At 41.5% G+C, this 22,161-nt stretch overlaps 1 protein-coding gene across 1 annotated transcript in view; it reads left to right on the forward strand.

Annotated features, from left to right (window-relative positions):
• The first annotated feature begins 794 nt into the window (after positions 1-794).
• The window catches only part of erf (Ets2 repressor factor), a 32,376-nt gene continuing 11,009 nt past the window's right edge, over positions 795-22,161 (forward strand). Inside the window, exons 1-2 of the mRNA XM_029443039.1 lie at positions 795-1,613; positions 17,943-18,177. Of these exons, the coding sequence (XP_029298899.1) occupies positions 1,592-1,613; positions 17,943-18,177 (257 nt within the window). The 5' untranslated portion in view covers positions 795-1,591. The remainder of the gene's footprint in view (positions 1,614-17,942; positions 18,178-22,161) is intronic.

A 22,161-nucleotide genomic window follows, 5' to 3' on the forward strand; every position in this document is an offset into this window, starting at 1 on the left:
CTATTTTGATAATCACTTAATCGATTGTCCTTTTTAATTTTTTTAAAGCAGACAGTGTTTTCAGCTCATTAATTGTGAATATTTCCTGGTATTCTTTATATCCTATGAATATCTCTACATTTGATGTTGTATATTAATAAATTCATTAATAGAGAAAATAACCTTCACATTAATCATGTAAGAAACAGGCCTGTCATGGTAACTCATTTTGTTGGACAAAAATAAGTGCGATAAACCAAATTATTGTCATTTTAGGAACCTTTAACGCCACTGGTATAATGATAATATAATAACATAATAATGCAAGTACAACCTTTTCAAAGAACAGGCTGTAACACCAAATGTGCAATGTCTGCGCAATGGCCAACACGTAGTATGGTAGGGAAAACCCTGCTGTTTATTCTGGCATCATGTTGGTGACATTCTAATGTCTAAGGTCATGTCCATATATTGTACGATAAGTCGATGATGTAAATATTGTGACAGGCCTAGTAAGAAGATTATCATTAGTAGCTCAACTTGGAAAAAAAGCTAAATATGATGCAGACTGAGAGATACCACAGACTTCAAAAATACATATTTCACATGAACTTTGACCAAAAAGTAAGTGATTGTGACAAAATCATATTTTCTCCTCTGAATTTTTCATGGTTGGAATAATAATTAAATGTAACTTTTAGCTCAATTGTGTTTGTTGTTTTGCTAATGTGTCTAATTAATCATAGCCTACATGTGCTACTGTACCTTTATAATAAGAATTATTTGCACTCCCTGATTTTGTTTTTCCTCCCAGCTCACTGATGGACTGAAACTAAACGTGAATCTTTCCAAAACATAGACGATCTTTGGCAACAAGTGGGCGTTCAGTTTCTCACCACCTCCCTCCCTCCGTGGGTCAGCGTGGGCGGCCCCGTGTGGCAGGAGGAGAGCGAAACACGACACCCCGACAGAGGAAGGGGGGGCTGTTGAGAGAACACGAAGTGAGTGAGTGGAAAAAGAAAAAGTCTGTGCCGGAGAAAGAGAGGGGCAGAGAAAGAAGAACAGAGTTGGCTTTGGTTTTTTTTGTTCCTTTCAGAAGCGCCGCTGTTTTAACTGTCGGTGAGGATGATGATGTGGAGGAGGAATCTACCATGCGACATCGTTGCAACAAACGGGATGAACATTTAGACTCGTTGCATTCCGCTGCTCCAGCACCGACCAACGGCAGCACGGCTCCTCCAAACTTCGTCCTGCGCCATTCAGACCCGGGCGACTGGATTTCCCCCCCAGAGGCTCGGGGCAACTTTTTTCGCATCAGACGCTGCGTACTTAAAACTTAAAATAACCAAGACACAAAACTTTTTTTTTTCAAGAAACGCCAAGGCGTCTAGATAAAAAACGCAGAAGCTCACGAGAAGTTAGTTAGTTTTCATCTTAAAAGCGAGCACATGATCGCTGCAGGTTCTTTTCTAACAAGCCACTTGTGAGAACAACACCGGAGGAAGGAGAGGGGTGTCACTGCTAACTTCGCTAGCCGCTAGCTAACAAAAGTCTAAAGTTACGAGTCGACGGAGAAAGTGACTGAAGCAGCACGCCGAAGACTACAACAAAGATGAAAACCTCGGCAGACCCGGGTAAGTTGACGGCTTAGTAAATAAAACTTTTTTTTTAGATGCCGTTGTTGTTCTTCACATGAAAACAACAGCGCCTAGCTTCGGTGGCTAGCTGGTTAGCACGCTAACAAACTTTCCGCTCCAGGGGGAAAGTGTGACAAAATGATGTCGCTGTTATGGTTTCAACCCAACTATAAAAGTTAGTTCCACTCACGACCGTGTTGTTTTTTCAGATACAGTGGATCGATGCAACCACAAATGCTATTTTAAACTTATTTCCACGATATTTAACTTGAAGCTATGCGGAGCTTTTTACAGTGAGGACAGTGGAGTTAGCATAATTTCCCGGATCAGTGGTAAGGAGTCGGGGTCAGGGCCAAAGTGCACCGACACGGGCTGCGATAGTGTTACATTTGTGATTTAGTTCATGTCCCAGTACTGAACGACTCTAATTCAGTGAAAGAAAAGCTTCTATGTAATTTAGCTTTTAACCAACACCACATGTAGTAACTAGTGAGAGACTGATAGTGCACCAACTTCTGTCAAAAGAGAGAAAACTATATATCTTTTTATTTATATTACAGAGCAACCATTCAGAGGAGATGGTATTTTTCTGTGTGAAGTAGCTGCATGTAAAACTTACTCAGCTATATATATTATAGTATATATTTATTTTAAGGAAGTGACACAACTAAGTAAGTGTTCTTCATGATTTTTGTTCATGTTTTTTTTTTTTGCATTTCTTTTTTTTATTTCAAACTGGGGACCATTTATCACAGCCTACAGGGAAAGGTAGAAAGTGGCTGCGTGATTGGATTGGGAACCTAACTGCTGATAAGTCTGAGGTTGTAGCCGAGGTTATCTGAGATCCTGATAACGAGCTGCCTGGGTCGTTTGTGTGAGATTCTAAAATTCAATTGGGAAACATAGTTTTTCCTTTTTTTGTTTACAAAATTCTGTGTTTTCTTTGCTTCCTGTGAAGCACTTTGTCAGTAAACCTGCTTGACCCAGTGACACATTGTATCCAGGTGGATTGTTTTACCAGCCTAGTTAACGTCTTTACTAAGCCGCTTCAGGAATTCAAACGGATTTCAACTATTTCAAATTCCACTCATTTCTTTGAGCTGTTTGTGTTGTCTTTCAATGATTATGATTTTCCATCTATAACTTCAGAATTCTCCTCCATTGTGCTCTTATGTGCTCCTAAACGCAGTTTAGTACAGTAATCTTGGGAGAGAGATACAATAGCCATAATGGATGTTTAGGAAGGGAATGCCGCACCACAACACAACATCATAATTAGAAACTTTTAGGTCTCTGCCCTGCTTCAGATAACTTTTTATATCACAACAATTATGGGAAAACTCAAGCCACTTCTTTCACAGAGAGAACTTTTGTCAGAGGTTCTGAAGCCGGGTGTAAATATGTTATACTGCGGGGAAATAAAATGCTGAAATGAGTTAAATTACCAAAGTTGGCTGTTTGCTGGCATGTTTTTTGTTTTCAAGTTGCTTATGGGTGGCACAGCCCCACGTTACTTGATTAGAACGGAACGCTGTGACCCATAAAACCATCTTTTTCTGATCTTACACATGGAGCTCGTCATGGAGAACATTTTTAGCAGGCACCAAATGCCAGAACAAATATTTTTATTTGGATCATAAACATTCTGAAATTCTTAACCATATTTTCTTTTTTCTTGAGGTCCGACCATAATCTTTACAAATTATATTTGAGGGTATTCTGAATATGCCACAACCTTAAATGAAGCTGTGTAACATTTACAGTGACATCAGTGTGGTGTTGGTCATTTCACTTTGACTAGACTTTCTCTTTTTGTGAGGACGCCCGTGCTAATATCAAAGAATCCCATTGGGTAACCCTGATCTGTAGCCAAATTATATTATGCATTGAGCCACACAGACCCTTTGTCTGTATTTCCCTCGGTGTTTGAGCCTGTTGACTACTTTATGTATATATGGGTCAACCTCCACTCCACTCTTCCTATCAGGAAGTCAGCAGTCTGGCCCCACCAGCTCCAATTTTCCACTTGTGTTACTCCTTATATCAACACAGCGCCACATGTGAGACGTCACAGCTGTAGACGGCGTGCGTGTGTGTTTGTGTGCGTGCGTGAGTGTTTGTGTGCGTGCGTGTGTGTGTGGTGAAAGGAGCCATACATGAGCAATTAGCTGGTGTTAAGTCTGGTAAGGGCTTGGCTGCTGTTTATGACTGTGAGTGTATTTATGTGTTTGTGAGTCTAAATGTGTGTGTGCGCACATGTACACCCATATGTCTGTCAATTTGCAGCTCTACCTGACATTGATGTGGTCACAATAAAGTGAGTGTTTGACCAAATTGCTCTTGAGGAAGACCATTTGGTTTTGGGCATTTGAGTCAGCCCATCGTAATTACAGGAAGAACAACTAGACATCATTATGCAGAATCAAATAGCTCTAATAACACTGGTTAGACCAAAGCTAATGAACCACAGGCTCATTTTGTCAAAAAGAATGACGCTGTTAGTTTCCTTTGGGAAGGACTCTGTTGTGTTACTGTCTCACCATTATACTGAATTATGCTGTTGGCACCGGGAGCAGCAGAGACAGCACAATTACACTACAAGTCCAAGCTGTTTGTCTCAGGGAAAGTTTGAGAAGAGGTGCTGGCGACTTAACTGTGCAGTGATTTAGGACACCCTGTCTCTCTGTGACTTAGTGGAGATGCTGTAGTGTCCTGTGTAGGCAATGGGTTGATATGAAAATGTCATGTCATGCTTATCATGGTCAAGATGGACATTATTAATTACTTTGTGCTGTCGTGGAACTTGACCGTGTAATGTAGTTCAATAGATGATATGGAGTTCTACTATTAGTAATATTTTGTCATTTTTTGGCAAAGCCCTTTTGTTTTCCAAAAGAAAGTGTATATTGTTTATATTTTAAAAATAGAAATACCTAAAATCGGATCACATTTTTTGGCAGGTCAGGCCATAAATATACAGGTACAAGCCAGGTTCATGTCTCTCCAATAGATACGTAGTCATGACAGGATCCCTTTTAGGAGAAAAATGCCACAACGAAAAATCCCCTAAATACCAGTGTTTCTCACAGGATGTAACCTTTACCCGGTTTTCCTGCCATTATGTAATTACTGTGAGTGATCAGGTCAAAGCAAAGGTTGACTTGATCACATTCCTGATTACTACTGAGCCAAGCCGAGCCCAGACAAGCAGACCCTGGAAAAAGTACCACACAGTGACGTCAGCATTTCTCTGGTGTGTTGTCAAGTGGTGGCCCGGGTCAGTGTTGCTACGATCATCTCTCGATGTTACTGCAGGCCTCTTTTCCTGGAAGTGTGTATGTACAGTGGCTTTGGTGACCCATACAAAGCTAAACGAACAGACAACAGGTTGCACGAGCTGGGACATGCTGGTCAAACAAACAGTGGGGCCTCTCACACAGGAAAGCATGGCAATCAGTCTGAGAGGTGAGTGTTGATAGATATCCCTGCCTGCAGCTTTATTATTAGTTTTAATTATTAAGATATCCATGAACCATATTGTGAAAATGGTGTGATTATACCAACTAAAGAGTTGCATTGCCAGCTGTCCTGAAAAGTGGATTCCATTTGGTGCTATTCATCAGTGGTTGTAATTTTCACTGGATATCTATTATAATCGTCACACAAAGTGTGTTTTATTTAGCCACACTGAAAATATGAAGTTGTATTACAAGCAACATTTTTAGGGCTGTGGTTGTTTTGCTGTCTCTACTGGTGGATATTTGATATACCAAATGAGGTTTGTATAATTAAACAAATATTTAAGCATGCCTACTTGGAGGTTTTAGGATGTCAAGTGCCTTGCCTAAGGGCACTATGGTGGTTGTTGTGTAGCAGCTCAGATATTACAAACATAATCCATCCTCTTTGTAGTGTGAAACTATTAGGAATCATCCATTTGTAATGTTGCACCACAGTAGTAATGTATGTGGTGAAGTGTGCTAATCTTGGATGCTGAACACCTAATATTAAGTTTTGAGTTGAGAGGAGCTCTTGCTCTTTGATGTTAGAAGCTGACACAACCAGACATTTGTTTATATTGTAGACGGCTGAATCATATTTCATTGTGGTGCCACATGGTCTACATTTGGCCAGTTATTCATAAGAATGATTAAAAAAATGTTTTAAAAGAAGGGGATACAAATTGAATTAATCTTTCTGTGTCATTTTTGCTAGAAGGAATTAAATTTTGGAGCTCTCAAAAAGCAGGAAGACAGACTGAGACAAGATGCTTTTTATCCAGTCATTTGTAAAGTGCATGCACCACCACTTTTTTAGTCCAAAGAATGTCCTCATCATCTTAAATGTCTCTGTCAGCCGTCCAGTTTGCTTTTGGTATCTGTAAGTATTTATGATCGAGTGAATCTGTGTTGGCTCCGTAACAGTCGACCCCCAGCAGGGCAGATGAAAGGACAGAGCCGGTCAAGTGGAACCAACGACTCGCTTCACTGAGCAGATAAGGACGGATCTCTCTGAAACACCTGACAGGATACCCTGTTTCCGGCTTCAGTAAAGTTCGGTCAGACACGTACAAATCTCTTTTGTATAAACTTTTCTTATGCCATTTAATCAATGTTTACAGGTTGTATACAATCTAGATATATTTAGAATATTTTAGTGATAAAATGTTGAATAAAGCTCTGTCCTCCACCATTTACCCATCAGACTCGTAGAAGTAAACCTTCTGAGTTAAGCTTGTAAAGCCTTTGTTCATCAAAAATGCAGACAGTTTATTTTAATTGCCCTTGGAGCTCTCTTGAAGGTTTTTGAATCAAACCAAGGCTGAGAGAGACACAAGGTGTAGAGGTAGGATTGTGCTTTGTCTGAGGCTGTTTTGGCTGGAGTCATCCTAACTGAAAGAGGTGTGCTGTGTGTTATGGCTATCATCTGTGGTTCGTAGAGAATGATTTGGTTGGTTTTGGCGTCGTGTATGGCTAAAAGGATTGAGGTAGGCCAGAGTCTGCCGTCGACACTGCAGAAGGGATAAGGGGACAGACTAGGTGTGGTCCTGTATGGCTCTGTATAATACTGCCCACATTACACAGGTCCCTGCCACTGCTGAAATTGTTACAACCAAGTTGCTGTCAGAGCAAAAATGTTCAGCAAATACCATATGTCTTTAGGTAGTCGTTTTTAGCTTTGAGGAGCAGTAAGATGTAGTATGGCAGGTTATGTTCAGGCAACTAGACACCTACAGTAGGTGGCAACATCTAGGTTCTAACATGTTTTACACTACTGTGGCATCCATTGGCAATTCATCGCGATACCAGTGGAAAGTCTTCAGTAATAAACACATTTCAGTTGATTTTAGAAACCAGTTGTAGAATTATGCAAAAATAAATTGGATATGTTTTCTTAAAAGGGACCACCTCAAGAGCCACTGAGGAAAAAGGCTGCCAACAGGTTGCAGAGAGAAAAAGAGGCACAGTTTGGGGATTTTGTGGTTGTTTGGACTGAGTTGATCCAGCCCAGACTTTTCCTGCCCGTACACTTGTTGGCATTGCACCTGGATTTTTAGCCCACACTGCTTGATAGAAAAGGTGAGATGTCCAGCTTTCAAAAATACCAAGCACAATTTTATTCATATTCTCACAAATATGAGCCTTGGTACTAAATACTCCTTTATGAAAAGGCAGGGGTAGGCCCAGCTACGAGCATCATTGAAAGCAATTACAAGTGTTTCAATGTCTCTCAGTTCTGTGTGGTGTTGTGCTAAGCTCAATAGTAATTACTGCCCAAGATGGGGCCGACACTGATTCAGATGACAGCTTATTATTGCCCGTGTAACTTCCTGTATTGGACGTGCACATGCTTAAACTAGTTTCTTAAGGAGTTTTTACAAGAATGCATGTGCATGACAAAGAGATGTATCAATGTGGCAGCAGTCTGCAGGTTCAAAGGAGAGATCGTTACTTGTTAAAGTGTCCTTGTATCTAAAGCAATTAAATACAAAGCATGTGGGCTGGCTCTTAACAGTATGAAAGGCATATTTCTTGCATATGGAACAGACAGTTTCCTCCCGCTGATTTGTATTGATTCCTAAAGTACTACAGAACAAGATGTTTTTTTTAGTACCAGGAGTTACCCTTAACTCACACTTTATGCCCATGTCAAGAGGCAGCTGCTGCCTGTAAGCTGGCATGCTTAGCTTTTCATCAAATCCCATGTGTTGGCGAGATAAAGATGTATGTCCTCCCCTGGGTTTTAAACTATTATCATACAATTTACAAACAGGTGCCTATCAGTTAGTCAGGGCTAAACCAAAGCTTTAAATAAGTACACTAATGGCAGGTTCATGCAGTAATTGACCAATGTTGCAGGGTCACCATGCTCACAGTGTGCACATATATGTATATACATATATGTGTGTCTAAGAATGTGACTTCAAATCACTTTACACCAGGTAAATGCACTTCTATCGCTGAGAAGAACTTAAAACAGCTGCCGATGCATCTTGTTAGCTGCTTCAAAGGGAGGCCATAAATTACATCAGTGATAAGAATGGCACTATTTGATCGGCACCATCAGTCTTGAAGTTAAGTTTGTCCTTTCTTTATCACCTTCAGCACACAAAGCCAGGTAATGTTCTTCATTTCAACATTAACTTAAAGCTGAATTCTTGAAAAGATCTTGGCAAACTAAAGGCTTTAGGCCTACGCATACTTGAATGATATGATGAATCACATGATCTGACTGAGAAAACATGCTGAATCATTAACTATTTAATAGGAGTTTCACTTTACATCTTAAATGTATTAAGTTGAAAGAGCTGCCCTCGTTCATTTCTTCACTCCATAAGAAGGAGATGTGTGATCCATTTGCTGTTCCTCTTGGTTGTTTGAAATCCCCCAGGCCAGTGGCAGTGATGAATGAGTCAAGTCTGTTTTTTGAAACGTTAAAGTCAGTGAGTCCCTCAGACAGACAGACAGACACTCACTCATCTCGTCCAGTCACAGCATTCACACTTTATTAGGAGGGCCCGGACCCCCCACATGCCATGAAAACGGGTGATGTCTGTCTTGCATTAACACACACATACATAGGACACACTCTTTTAATTTTCTCACTACAGCTAGTGAGCGTGGCTTGCTCATTTGGGCTGCCATCTCTCTGCGGTGACGCCGTCGTGCCTCCGTCTTTAATGTTTTAACACAGGGAGCGAGCCACTCAGTCTAGAGACTGAAACATCGAGCTTTAATGCAATAGACTGAGGAATTAAGACTGCGGTGGCTCTGCCAATGAGGAAAGGCTGACTAACGCAACCAGACATCACACAAGTAGAAAAGTCCCTCGCTGACTGTTTTACATTTTCACGAACAGTCATCCAGAGCGAATTACTGTGATTGTACTATAAGCTACAAGTGGTAAATCAACAACATTATGAGCCAATGTTGAAGAGTGGAAGCTCAGAAACAGTGTTTGAGTTCAGAAGAAAAAGTAGAGAGTTTCTTTGTATTCAGTGACGACCTTCAGCTTTGGCATGCAGAGCTAAGAGTCTCTACAAGGTGATGGCTGTCATGTTCAGCAGCAGTTTGAGGTAAAAGGGTTTCGGTTTGAATGTTGAAGTGAATCTAATTAACAAAGAGAAGAGGCGGTTAATAAGGCATGTATTTAAAGTATCGCACATGATAAATAGCCCTTTCATTGACTGTGGAAGAGCTCATAACTCACCAATGAACTAACAAGTTGTTCCTTGAGCATTGATCTATACTTAATATTAAGTGGCCATAACGTGTCAAATTTAATTCTTCCACTATGAGGTGTAATCATTTGGTCACAGCGGGCTACTGACTCTGTTTATAGTACCACAGCAGTGAGATATACAGATTTTAAATGGGTATAAGGAGAGAAAAAGTTAGGTGCTTCATGGAATTCTGTTTCTCCATATTGTACTTGAGCTACAGCTCATTCTATGTTGTACAGATTGTAGAGCCAAAAACTACACTATTAATAACATTTACCTGACTTCTCATTACCAAGATTGTTAATCAGTGCACAGATATGCACATTCCTGTCTGATATTTGCTCTTGACACACTATGTGTTATTCTGCTGGAAGTTTTATGACTTCAGGAGAATTTAGATACACAACAGTTTGTTTGATTCTCTACTACTTCTTGTTCTGTCACATCAGTCATATCCCTAAACTTGTGCTGGTTGTCCTACTGGTTGTAATCAACAGTGGAGCCTCTTTGTCTGTGTGGAAAGATGCTGAAAGGAAAGCAGCATTGTGGAAAAGAAGGAGGGGGAGGCGAGAGGAGGAGATGAAATTTGATTGGCAGGGAGTACGAGAATGAGTCACTCATCCAGCTCCCTAGATTTGGAGCGACAGGCCTATTCTGGGCTGTGGTGACACGTGTGTGTGTGTGTGTGTGTGTGTTAGTGTGTTTGTAGTTGTGCGTGGTAGTGTGCATGTACGCATGCACACCAGTGTTCACATGGCTCATTCCAACATCTAAAGTTGTTGGCCTAGCCACAGCTCGTGTGTGTGTGTGTGTGTGTGTGTGCACACGCATGTGTGTTGGAGGAAAATGAAAGTTGTCTGGAAACCAAACCACAACACAGAAGCCAGATTTATATGCAGATATTTATCTTCACTCTCCTGCTCTGAAGTCCCCTCTACAACCACACCCCTCTGCAGATCACTGCAACGGCCTCCATCAGTTTCTGACAACTTCCCTTCTAACTTGTGTTTGTATGGATTATTTTCCATTGTTAGTTTTCTCTTGTTACTGACAATGGTGCAAGTACAGGACACCTTATCTTATTGTCATTTAGTCTTCATGCAAATACTTCTGTGGGAAAGCATTTTAGATTGATTTAAACTGTTTCCCTTTAGTGAAGAGAGATTCACTTTGTTTCATCGTTCCTCTTTCCAGATATATTGTGCTTTCCCTTCCACGTGAAACCAGGACTTCACATCTTGCTTGATGACTTTTCAGGAGGCATGACACATGTGTCTCAAACGTGTACAAGTTGGGTTTGTTTTTGTGTGTGCACATGTGTGAATTCCGAATACGTAGTGCCTCAGTGCTGCATGGAGTCAATAGTCTCCTGTGTTTTTATTTCTCTCAGTCTGTCTTCATTTCCTACTCACAAGCATTCACACATTTGTACACACAAACACACACTGCAGTGCATTCGTACCAGATTCTACCCTGACTATAGAAACCTCCAGCGAGGCTGTCAGGTAGCCAGGAGCTCATTACAGCTGAATGTTTTACAGGGTTGTCATTTTCTGGAAGGAAAGCACACTCAGACAGGTTTCAGAGCACTTGTACATGCATGTATGTGTACTTCTTCCTCTCTGGGAATATGGACCTGAATCTGTCTCCAACCAGGGCTCAGGTGCTGCACATTAGGAAACATATTGTGATTGTTTATTTTGTTTCCCATTAATACAACAGTGATGATTCTTTCCTTCGAAGATTGCCTGCTTTCCTGCATTTAATCCGCCTTTTTGTCTTCCACACAATAAATGATATTGTCGAGTGACCACAGAACATGACTTTGACATCTTTAAATCAGCTGTATAACCATGAGGGCCCTGCTGAACGCTACAGGAGCTTCTCCTCATATCGGAGTATAATAAGTGACTCTTGAATGTGCGCGCACATAGACACACACCAAGCCAGGGCTGGCTTAATTACAGCCTTGGCTGCTCCGAGGTGCTGCAGAGCTCTCCTGGATGCGACAGGTTTCTGTCTGGCGATGTTCAGGCGGCCGCCATGTCACAGATTAGAGTGGTTTCGCTGTCTCAGTTGCCGAGATAGTTTAAACACTTAAAGGCTTCGCTTTGCAGACCGAGGCTTTACTGCTGTGGCAAATGGTCAAACTCTGTACTTTCGACTGCGTCTTAACTCTTTCTCTGCAGACTTGAGAACACATCAGTGCAGCTGCCTGTGCTCTAAAACTGCTCGTCCCAAATGCTGAGGCTTTGTTTAGTTTGGATTGCTAACGGTCTACGGGAAGCAGCGTGCACAGCACAAGCTATTTGGGAGATTGATTACTGAGATGGAAAGCAACCACATCATCTCTAAGAGAAGCAGTGGGCTGATTTTAAGCCATACAATGCCACTTCATTGATGGCTACTTAAAGCTCCAGCGGTGTTTCCAAGTCTGCCACAAAACTAGCGTGACTCATTATTTTGCACAAATTTAAGGCATTAATAACAAATCCTCTCTTGGCAGCTCAGTTTATAAAAAAATGATGCCATTAAAACACGCTCCTATAGAGCAATTGTATGTATTACAACTTCTGTTAAAATGATATTTAATCTTGATCAAGTTTTTTGTAGACTTTATCTACTTTTGATATTCCGGCAGCTTTTCTTCCTGTCGCTCTTTCAGTTCCTCTATTGAATACACTCACGTTCACGCATACATGCAAGCACATGTTTTAGCCTACATCTGATATCTCTAGCATAGGGTTTTTATTTTTTTTATCAAGACGCATATTTCTGTTTTTATCTCTGCTCCCTAAATCTGACCCCGTCTGCCCTCCTTCCTCTCCCAGTCTGTTTCTGTCTATTCATCTGTCTCTCTGCAAGCTTAATGTAATGGAAGGATCATGTGAGAAGGGAGGTGAGGGTTCACGCCATGCACAGGAAGGCAATTCTCCTTTTCCCTTTGATCTCTGCTGAATTGTGTTTCTTTTTCCCCTGCTGCACTTCTCTTGCACTTTTCTTCCTCCTCCTCTTCTCTGCCTTTCCACCTGATTTCCTCCTCGTCCCGTCTGTTCCTCTGACTCCTCCCTGGCTTTAAGCCACTGGCTCCTTGGATCTAAACTCCATCCTTAAAGGGTAATTATGAGATCAACTCAATGAGGAGCAGAGTGTTTTTAAACGGTAGTTTGAGGCTCCTCAATGAACCAGTGTTAGATTGTCTGTTGTAAACTGGTTGTTTACGCATCAAGGCAACAATTAAAACCCAGACAACCAGGTCTGCAAGATCGATAGTTCTTCAGCTGAAACTAAAAGTTAACCTTACATTATAAACTGATTGTATAAAGTGCAGGATTTCAACAGGAAGGAATCTATGACAAGATGATTTTGTTTCTGCACATGCCAGTGTCGTTAACGCCCAACAGAGATTCCCCTTTTCCTGCTCTGTACCCATTTATTTCCTGCCTTTCTGTGTTGTCCTGATCCCATCCCTGAAGAAACCCCATCCAGAGTTCAGTAGTCAGCCAGCCCCCGGCCATTTAGCCTGGCCTCTTACCTCTAAGCGTCACTTTCCGTGCCCCTGAATCATTACCCTGCAGAAAGACACACCGACCTTTGCACAGCTAAATATAGTCCCACCAAAGAATAGAAGGAAGGGAGGGAAAAATAAACGGGGGGGGTTAGATGGATAAATGGAACAGCATGTTAAAGTAAGTTGTTGGGGAAAGCACATAGAGTAGGAGGCCATTTGTGTTTAGTCTTGTGGCCTTTTGGACAATACTTCAATGATGGCTATCTTTTATTAAGAGCACGGTTACAACTGTGGTTGACGTCAGCGTCCTTAAGAAAAACAGGCCTGTGTGTTAAAGCCCCTCACCCATCAGCTCTGGCTGTGTTTCTCTTGGAAAGGAGAACGCAGGTGGCTTTGGACTGCAGGCTAATAGTAAATTAGTTTTCCTACCCTGTACTTGGCTATTTATAGAATCAAATGGCCTGAAATGGTGTGTTTCACCTCCGCCTGACTATCAGAAATGATTTCTGTCTGGAGTAGAGCTCGCCAGATCGTACAAGGGGCTTTGGGTTTGTTTGTCTACTCCAGTTTTCCCTAACTTGTGGCTCCTCATCCACATCTCTGGTGCTGCTGATATAATTTTATATGTACAATTTTTTATATGCAGACCTAATACAAAAGGCTAGAACTACTAATTAAAGTGTGCCTTAACCCCAGATTTCCCTTTGACAGATTTGACAATTTCAAGGCACAGGCTTCTCTACATTTGTTTACATGTTTGGAAATTGGTCCGACGCAAAACTAGAAAACATCTGTCCCTCCACACTGAGGACGAGATCACAAGTCATCAGTTTCTCGACTCGTACATTATATATTTAGTCCTGTGTTGCCTCGTCTCACAAGCAAAATATCATGCAAGCTAGTGGCTGTTTCGATAGCAGGCCTGTCATCTTTAAGTTATTATAATATCATTTTGTATAGAAGCTGGTAGCTACTATTAAAACATGACGCTCTCCCACGGCCCAACATTAACCGACGGCCGATAATCAGCTTGGTGTGTCACGGGCTTAAGGGCTGGGATAAATAAACATGGTAGGTTTCTTGTAGTTATGATAGTTTCTACACAACAACACCATTTGGCAGTTCAGCCCTGTTTTTGTCTGTCCTTGTCCCTCTCCCACTCTGTCTTGCTTTCTGTCTCATACTTCTTATCTGCTCGCTCTATTTTTACTCACAAACAATCAGATGCACCTCAGATGACTGGACCCTCAGCATTTGTCACACCATCAGCTGTGCTGTCTGACTTTATGTATCTGTCTTTATTGCTATCAATGTCTCTGAATCATTTCAGAAGAAAGATCCTGATTGTGAATGAACTCCAGAAGCTAAATGATATTAATATACAGTCATTTATAGGGCTGAATCCTGAAAGTCGACGAGTTAAATCATCAGTATTTCTGTTTGTTTTTGGTCAAAATTGAATTGAAAATAAAATGTGTTAGATGGCCCAACCCTAGATGGTTGTAAAATAATGCTCCTCCAGTGCCTACAGGACAGGGCAAAGAGTGCTTTCTGTTGTAAACGCATTGTGACAGCGCCGTAGTCTCCACTGGTCAGCCAGCCTTAGACAGATCACACCCTCACAATGTAGCTCTCTGGATCGGAGCCCAAACTCAAAACTCTTTTGGCAACTTTCTGTAATTTAATCATATTTTGTCTTGTCCGTCGTGACTCTGCCATTTATTTTTAGAGCTAAAAGCTTTTGTTGCTAGGAGACGGTGTGTCTTAGGAGAGGCTGACCGAGGGAGGGACAGAATAAAAGAGAAAAGAAAGAGATGGCAGTGGTGTTGAGGGGGAGAAAGGCGGAATCTGTGAAAGCTGAACGACGAACGAGCAAGCTATGAGTCAGCAGGGACATCTGCAACACACACACACACACACATGCAGTGGGCATGGTTGCTATTCCTGTGTTCTTTGTCTATGTGCTCTGTGCACCCACGCATGAACCCACTTACCTCTCCCTACTAACCTGTGTTGTGTGTCTGTGTACTTTGTGTGTGTGTGAGGGAGATATTAACTCGCCGACTTTAATCTACTCCTGCCGTGTATTTTATGCGTCAGCGTGTGTCCGTGCATGTGCTTATAATGAAGTGTGCACATGTATATTTTCCCCAGCATTCACCAGTATGTACCCCATTATACAGCAGTGTGTTGTGTCTGTGTCACAACGCCTAACCTGTCCCTGCTGACAAGAGCCTTATTGTCTGGTGTATGAATCATATGCTCGTACCCGATTAGTAATCTGCCTTCAAATGGCTATTATCAACTATCACAGCCCAGCTTGTCTGTCTTTTGGCTCATTCTCCGAGCACCATAGGAGATCGGGTAGCAGCATGTGGTTTATTAGTCAGCAGGAGTTTTCAGGATATTTTGTTCTTCTTAATCTCTTTTTTTCTAAGATTTCTGTAAGTGTCATATTCAGAAAAAAAATAATTGCGAGGTTGTGAAACTAAAAGCCACCATATTTGAAGATTTGCATTGTTATATATTAAACTCTCAATGTTTCGTCTGTTTCCGATAAATGCCCCATGTCATAGAATTAGCTATAAACACAGCATGTATATTAAATATAATGAGACACCACACTCCTCTGCCTGCCTGCCTGCGTGCGTGCGTGCGTGCGTGCGTGCGGTTAGGTCTTTCCACTATTCCAACAATCTCCAGCTCTGGTTTGGTCAAAATAAACTCTTAATTCACAGAGTTAGATGTAAAAATATGCCGACTCTACGAGCTGTTTTCCCCGCTGTCTCTTTCTCTGCCCTCTGAGAAGCGGCTTTCACTCACTCTTTAGAGACAGACCATTAAATTAGTTAAATAAAATTCCCAAAAAACAACAATCGGTAATGTACTCAGCCGATATTTATATATCTCTGAAATATTCCCATGACTTGCAAGAAATCAGTATTTTTCATTGGAGAATTATGAAAAATGGAAAGAAAGTTGAGAAAAGAAAGGATGCAACTCTGCCCCACTGTAATCCTTGCAAAATGTGGTGTCTGTTGGACACTCACGGCTTGATTGCTTCCTATAGTCTACTACTACTACTACTACACGTTATTAAGTAACGTTTGCAGACACAAAGCTTTGCACACCTGATGGTGTACTTTTATTACATCGTGTCCCACTTGGTTAGTTTTTCCATGACTCACTTTGTCTCCATTTACACCTGCTATTAAAATGTCATCTGTATCTGATTAAGGGTAAACACATGTTCATGCCGGCTGCAAATGCACAGATCATTGTGGTCAGAATTTGATCCAACATATCAGCGATCGTTATCAACAGTCAGATATTTGTAAATGCAGTTCACTACAATTCAGACGATGTTACTCTTTTATTTTTTTCCGAAAACACCACCCATGTAGGTAGGAATGTCGTGACTCACTCTGGAGTTTGTCGTCTCAGCTTCACAAAAAGACTGATGGTTTTATTAAACTGACACCTGCCATTTTTGTTTTGTTTACTTACCGGTTCCCAACCTATATTTAAATGTGCACACAGTGCAGAAAATAAAAGCACATAATGTGTAAATGGAAAAGTCATAATTGATTTAATTACCATCTGGGCACCATATCCAGATGCAGTTCACTTTACCCTGGGATTTAGTTGCCAGGTGTGTCTTCCCTTTTTCAACTCTTTTACTACTTTTCCCCCGTGTTTTTTTTTTTTTTTTTTTTAAACGTCGCCTCATCTGTTCTTTTGTTCTTTTGTTTAGTTGTTTTTGTGAGTTATTGTCTGCTTTTATGGAGCTGCCCCAAAGCGATTTCCTATCAAAACGTTGACGGGGCAATAAAAGTACTGATGAATTTAAACAATTCAGATTAGTAGGCCTATACACAGATACATTAGACCCTGATCACATACTGTATGATGCAACAAATTTCACTTTATATCAGCAAGACTGTCTCATGTGCTGTCACTGCAACTTAAGTTAATAGGCAACATCAAACCGGTATTATAGTCCGTCAGCCTTGAGCATATCCTTGTTAAAAGGTCACTGTCACTGCTATATAGATATGATGGACTTTGTAGAGTGTGGGAAACTGATTGTAACCTTGGTATTTAGGATAGTGTGTTTCTTTACAGTTACATAAACACACACATGCACACGCAAAATTCAGCATTGTTATATTGTGCCCACATGTTTCCCACCCTTTGCATTCTCAGCCTGATTGCCAAGACACATCTGGTCCTAATGAGGTGTGTGTGTGTGTGTGTGTGTGTGTGTGTGTGTGTGTGTGTGTGTGTGTGTGTGTGTGTGTGTGTGTGTCACTTACTTTGCCTTCGCTATGCAGCCCTTCAGCCTGGTGTGTTGAGTCTTTGACTGCCACCCACTCCTTTACAACTCAAAGCCTATACTTTTAACTGTTGGATAATAGTGTGAGTGTGTGTTCTGATAGTAGTTATAAAACCATCGCTTGTATTTTGTCTGCACATATCTCAAGGCCTGTTAATCTGTTATAACAGTGCTGGTTTTTCAGCTTTGATGGCGATAGCAGAGAGGTTTTGATATGACTGCGATCTCTGGGAACAGGTTAATTCCAAATACTCATCACCAGCCTTCTTGGAGGCACTAGATCCACTTTGCACCAAAGCCATAGACAGAAATGTTTCATCGTTGATTCCTGACAGTCTCATGTCTTGTAACCTTTCACAAATGCTCCACTCTACTAATTGCTGTTTACTATTTCTCCTCCCATATTATCTATTCTTCTTTACCAAACTCTCTTTGAAAATCGGAACCTGTTTACAGACATTTTATTGCCTTATGTTTATCTCCAAAGAGACAAAAAAACAACCTTCAAGCTCAAAAAATGGATGCCAGTTGACTTGTTTCTTGCAAAATGTAACATGCCGTCTAGTGCCAAGTATTGCCAAACACAGTAGTATAAGTAATAATAATATAATAGTATAAAGTCCTGACTATTATTAGTTGTAAACACAAGTCATTATTTACTTATTGTGTCGACCCTGGTACCAAAACAACCCACATTTTGAATACGCCTCTGTTCATCACCATCCAGCTGTAACACCTCTCTCCTCTTGCCCCCAGGGTTTGCATTCCCGGATTGGGCCTACAAGCCCGAGTCGAGCCCGGGCTCCAGACAGATCCAGCTGTGGCACTTCATCCTGGAGCTGCTGAGGAAAGAAGAGTACCACGATGTCATCGCCTGGCAGGGAGACTATGGAGAGTTTGTCATCAAGGACCCAGACGAGGTGGCCCGCTTGTGGGGGGCCAGGAAGTGTAAACCGCAGATGAACTACGACAAGCTTAGCCGAGCTCTAAGGTGAGACTAAAGCCTTTGAAAAATGGTGAAAGAAAAGAAGGATGATGCAATGCAAGATTTCAAATGTTAAAAACACTGACTTAAGGAAGAACATGCACTCTCATCAGTCACATTTGTTAAAACTCAAAGAAACTCGAGCACTGGCTTTTCCTGGGTCCTTGCTCCAGTCTGAAAGGTCCCATCCTAAGTAAGGCAAGTCTGGACTGATGGTAATATTTAGCTTCATATTTGGGTCAAATGTTCTTGATATCAACACCAGAGGAGTCGGATAATGGCAAAGAGCCCAGACTGGTCAATCTTAAATTACAGCAACTGGAATCGTGTTGTTTTGAACTCTAGATGAACTGTGATAAATTAAATAAGGAGTCCAAGACTTTTTTTTTTAGGGGTAAGACGACAGTACAGCTAGGGTTAGATGACAGTACAGCCGGGGTTAGGGACGTTAGGGATAACAGTATGTGCATTCAACCTCACCAGAATTTGAACAAATCTTCTTTTTATAATTATTCTCAGCCTTTTTTCTCTCTCTATTCTTCATACTAAATGTCAGACTCACTCTTCAACTCACTTGTGTGTGAAGCGGCGTACTTCTTTTTGCGTTCTTTGCTAGTGTTCCAAGTAACTATAGCCGAGCAAACAAAGAAAAGAGCGATGACTACAAATGACAACTTCAAAAACAAGTGCTAATCCAATGGTGCCAACTGACTGGTGTCACACAGACGACACCGTTTGGTTCTTTGGGATGACGCCTGCATTTACCGTTAATGCCATTGATGCCTTATAAGAGAACGAAACGGAGATCTTTGAGATTGTAACTTTAAATAACGACTCACTTAAACTTTCCTCCATTTCTATTGGTTGTGTGTAATGTTGGTGACCTTGACGTTTGAGCTTATTTCTCAATTACTGGGTTTGTTTGATCTTAATTACAACGTTATATATCAAATGTGTAAGTAAAAAAAAAGATTAGTTGTTTTGTCGTGACTGAGCATCTGCACTTCGTGCTGAATCTCCAGGGTGACAGCAGATTTAGAAACGCACACGTTCACCCGCCATGGAGCACATGTGGGATGCTGCACAGTTTTATTTAGCCGCCATTCTGTTCATACACACACACACACACACACACACACACACACACACACACACACACACACACACACACACTGCGAGTCATCAATGTCGCCTCCTGTTTTGTAGGTTGGTGTGGGTTATAGTTTGCCATGGTGATGACTAGTTATACTGCCTCATCACCACTCACACACACACACACACACACACACACACACACCCACATGCACACACATACACTTAACACTTTGTTGTATGTCAGCCCTCCTCCAGCCCATCTGTGTCTTGTTTTTTGCTTTATTTTGTCTTTGACTGAGTCTCATATGAGTATTTAAAGACAGACAACTTTTATGAACTTGGAAAGAAATATATTTAACACATACAAGAGTTGTGTATGGAGCTGACGTAATACATTGATTTTGCTGTATATGTTATTTGTTTGCTAGTTAATTTAACAGGGACAATACAATACATTCAAAACATTGTTCCATACAGAGAAACAGATGTAATGTGTATAAGACGTTTTGAAAAATACAATTCAGAAGCATTTTTAAAGCAACACAACGATTAAAAAAAATTGAGAAACGGGGGGATCTTCTCCCCGGGAAGCATATTTCACCATCGCCGCTGCCAGCTCTAGGCTCAGGCTGAAGGCGGCTGCGACTCCGATCGTGAGCTTTACAGCACCCGTCGCCCGGACCGGGTGAGGGACAGGGCTCCTAGCGAGACCGGCCAGTGGTTGGACTGTTCTCAGTGCGAGGGGTCTGCAGTCGTCTTGATACACGGACCCCCGTCTCATTTATTATGCTTTGTGGGTGTGCCTTTCTACTCATCACTCACCACCATTCTCACCATTCACCATCTATACAAATGTATGAATAAATTGTACTATAGCTCAAACTTGTTTATAGAGCCAGCCTCCTAATTCTGCTCTCAAAGCGCACCAGCTTTATGCATTTAACTTTAAAATGTACACAGTTTGGGGTGAATTCTGATCAAAGTTAATAGCTGCGATATAATTTGCTTTTAACTGAAGAAATATACTAAGAAATGTTTGATTTCCTACTGTTTCCTGTAGTTTTTAGTTGGTAAGAATTGGGAGTCCCTTGCGCGAGCCGCAGTTATTTGAAACATAAACAAACTTGTCACCATTGCACAGAAATAGCCCAAAAATGAGATCTCTAAATTAACACTAATTGGCTTGTATGCTTGAAAAGGAGTTAAGCCCACAAAGGTTTGACAGTTACTTAACAGTCCATTTGATACAGGAGCAGTGACTTTCTCTCTTGTCTCAAGGACCAGCTGGAGCGAAACTTTGTTGTGATTGTCTTTTCTGTGGTTTGTAAAGCTTTTATATGAGCGAACGGCTGTAAAGTAATTCTGAAGTCTTTGGAAAAAAGTTCCCTCTCTGTTAGATGTTAAATCTTTGGTTGATGCTAATCTGCATCTTTTGAAGTGCACATGTGTGTGTGCTTATTCATGCATACACAGTGTATGTGTGTAGAGACATGCATGCATGTGTGTGTGCATGTGAGTTTGTACATCATACACATCTACGTGTGTGTTTAATACATTGAGGCCTTGTCTATACAGTCCTTTCTAGTTTATTTGAAGGAAGTTCAAATGGTCTTCAAAGAGGTGTGTGTGTGTGTGTGTGTGTGTGTGTGTGTGTGTGTGTGTGTGTGTGTGTGTGTGTGTGTGTGTGTGTGTGTGTGTGTGTGTGTGTGTGTGTGTGTGTGTGTGTGTGTGTGTGTGTGTGTGTGTGTGTGTGTGTGTGTGTGTGTTCCATTCACATGTATGTGCCTGGCCTTTTCCACCCCGACTCGTTCAAAGTGCCTTCCATCTATCCACATGTCTGTGAACATTATGTCCTTCCAGCTTTACTGCACATAAAGGCCTGATGTTGTTAACACCACTCACAAATACTGCCGTTTACCTCCGAGCAGTGGCGGGCCGTGCATTTCCCACCTAGGCCTTCAGTGATGTCCTACACAGTCCTACCTGAATTATTCCACCTCTTAATACCATCATTATGACGCCATGGCTCTAGAAACTATACATTTAGACAGAAACGCAGTATAACCGGGCGTTGCATCACCCTAACAACAGAGTTATATTAATATTTCCGAAACATTTAGTTGTAAATAGCAGGCATTCCCAGCAGTACAATGTGCAGTGCCTCTCGGAGGCTGTGAGCCGGGGGTACCGCTCGTAGTTAGTGATTTGAAAGTGGCGGAAGTGACAAACCCTTTTCCCTGTGAGAGGCTCGCTAGAATCGGGGTTGGTCGTTCTCTTCTCACAATGTCTATCTTTTCTTGAAAAGTTCGTCTTGAAAATGGCGTTGTAATGATATCTGCGACCACATCGATCTCTTCTCGTCCTTCAGCCATTGTGGGTTGAAGAAAACAGCTTGTAGAAATCTACACAAATTAGCTCGTTCAAGTTTGCTAGCTCTGCATAGCTCTGCCTCTCAATAGTGCGTATCCAATCAAAAGACGTGGACGTGCTGACGTTATCGTACGCCTGCTAGCTGGCCCCAGTGTCCCCAACTCGAAATCTGATTGGTTAACGCCACAGTTTTGTCTCCGTTCACTTTAAGCTACAGGCGCCCGCGCTGTTGATTCTGAAGGCCTCAGGGCAGATTTCGTGGACCCTGGCAACACATGATGGCTGAAATATGATTGGATAAAAGCTCTAACATAAAGGCCAGCCCTCCACATCTCCATCTGAGGCTGGAAGCAGCGCAACCAAGAGGAAAGCTATGAAATGAAGAGAATAGACTATGGGGAATAATTTAATACATATTTGTGGAATAAATATATCAAAATTAAATGTATATTCTGATGATGTTTAGGCCAGCAGAGAAGGCCTTGCTGGCCCTGACGGCCCACCACTGCCTCCGAGAGTGTGTGT

Source organism: Cottoperca gobio, chromosome 11 (genome assembly GCF_900634415.1).
Source record: "Cottoperca gobio chromosome 11, fCotGob3.1, whole genome shotgun sequence".
NCBI classification, from domain to species: Eukaryota; Metazoa; Chordata; class Actinopteri; order Perciformes; family Bovichtidae; genus Cottoperca; species Cottoperca gobio.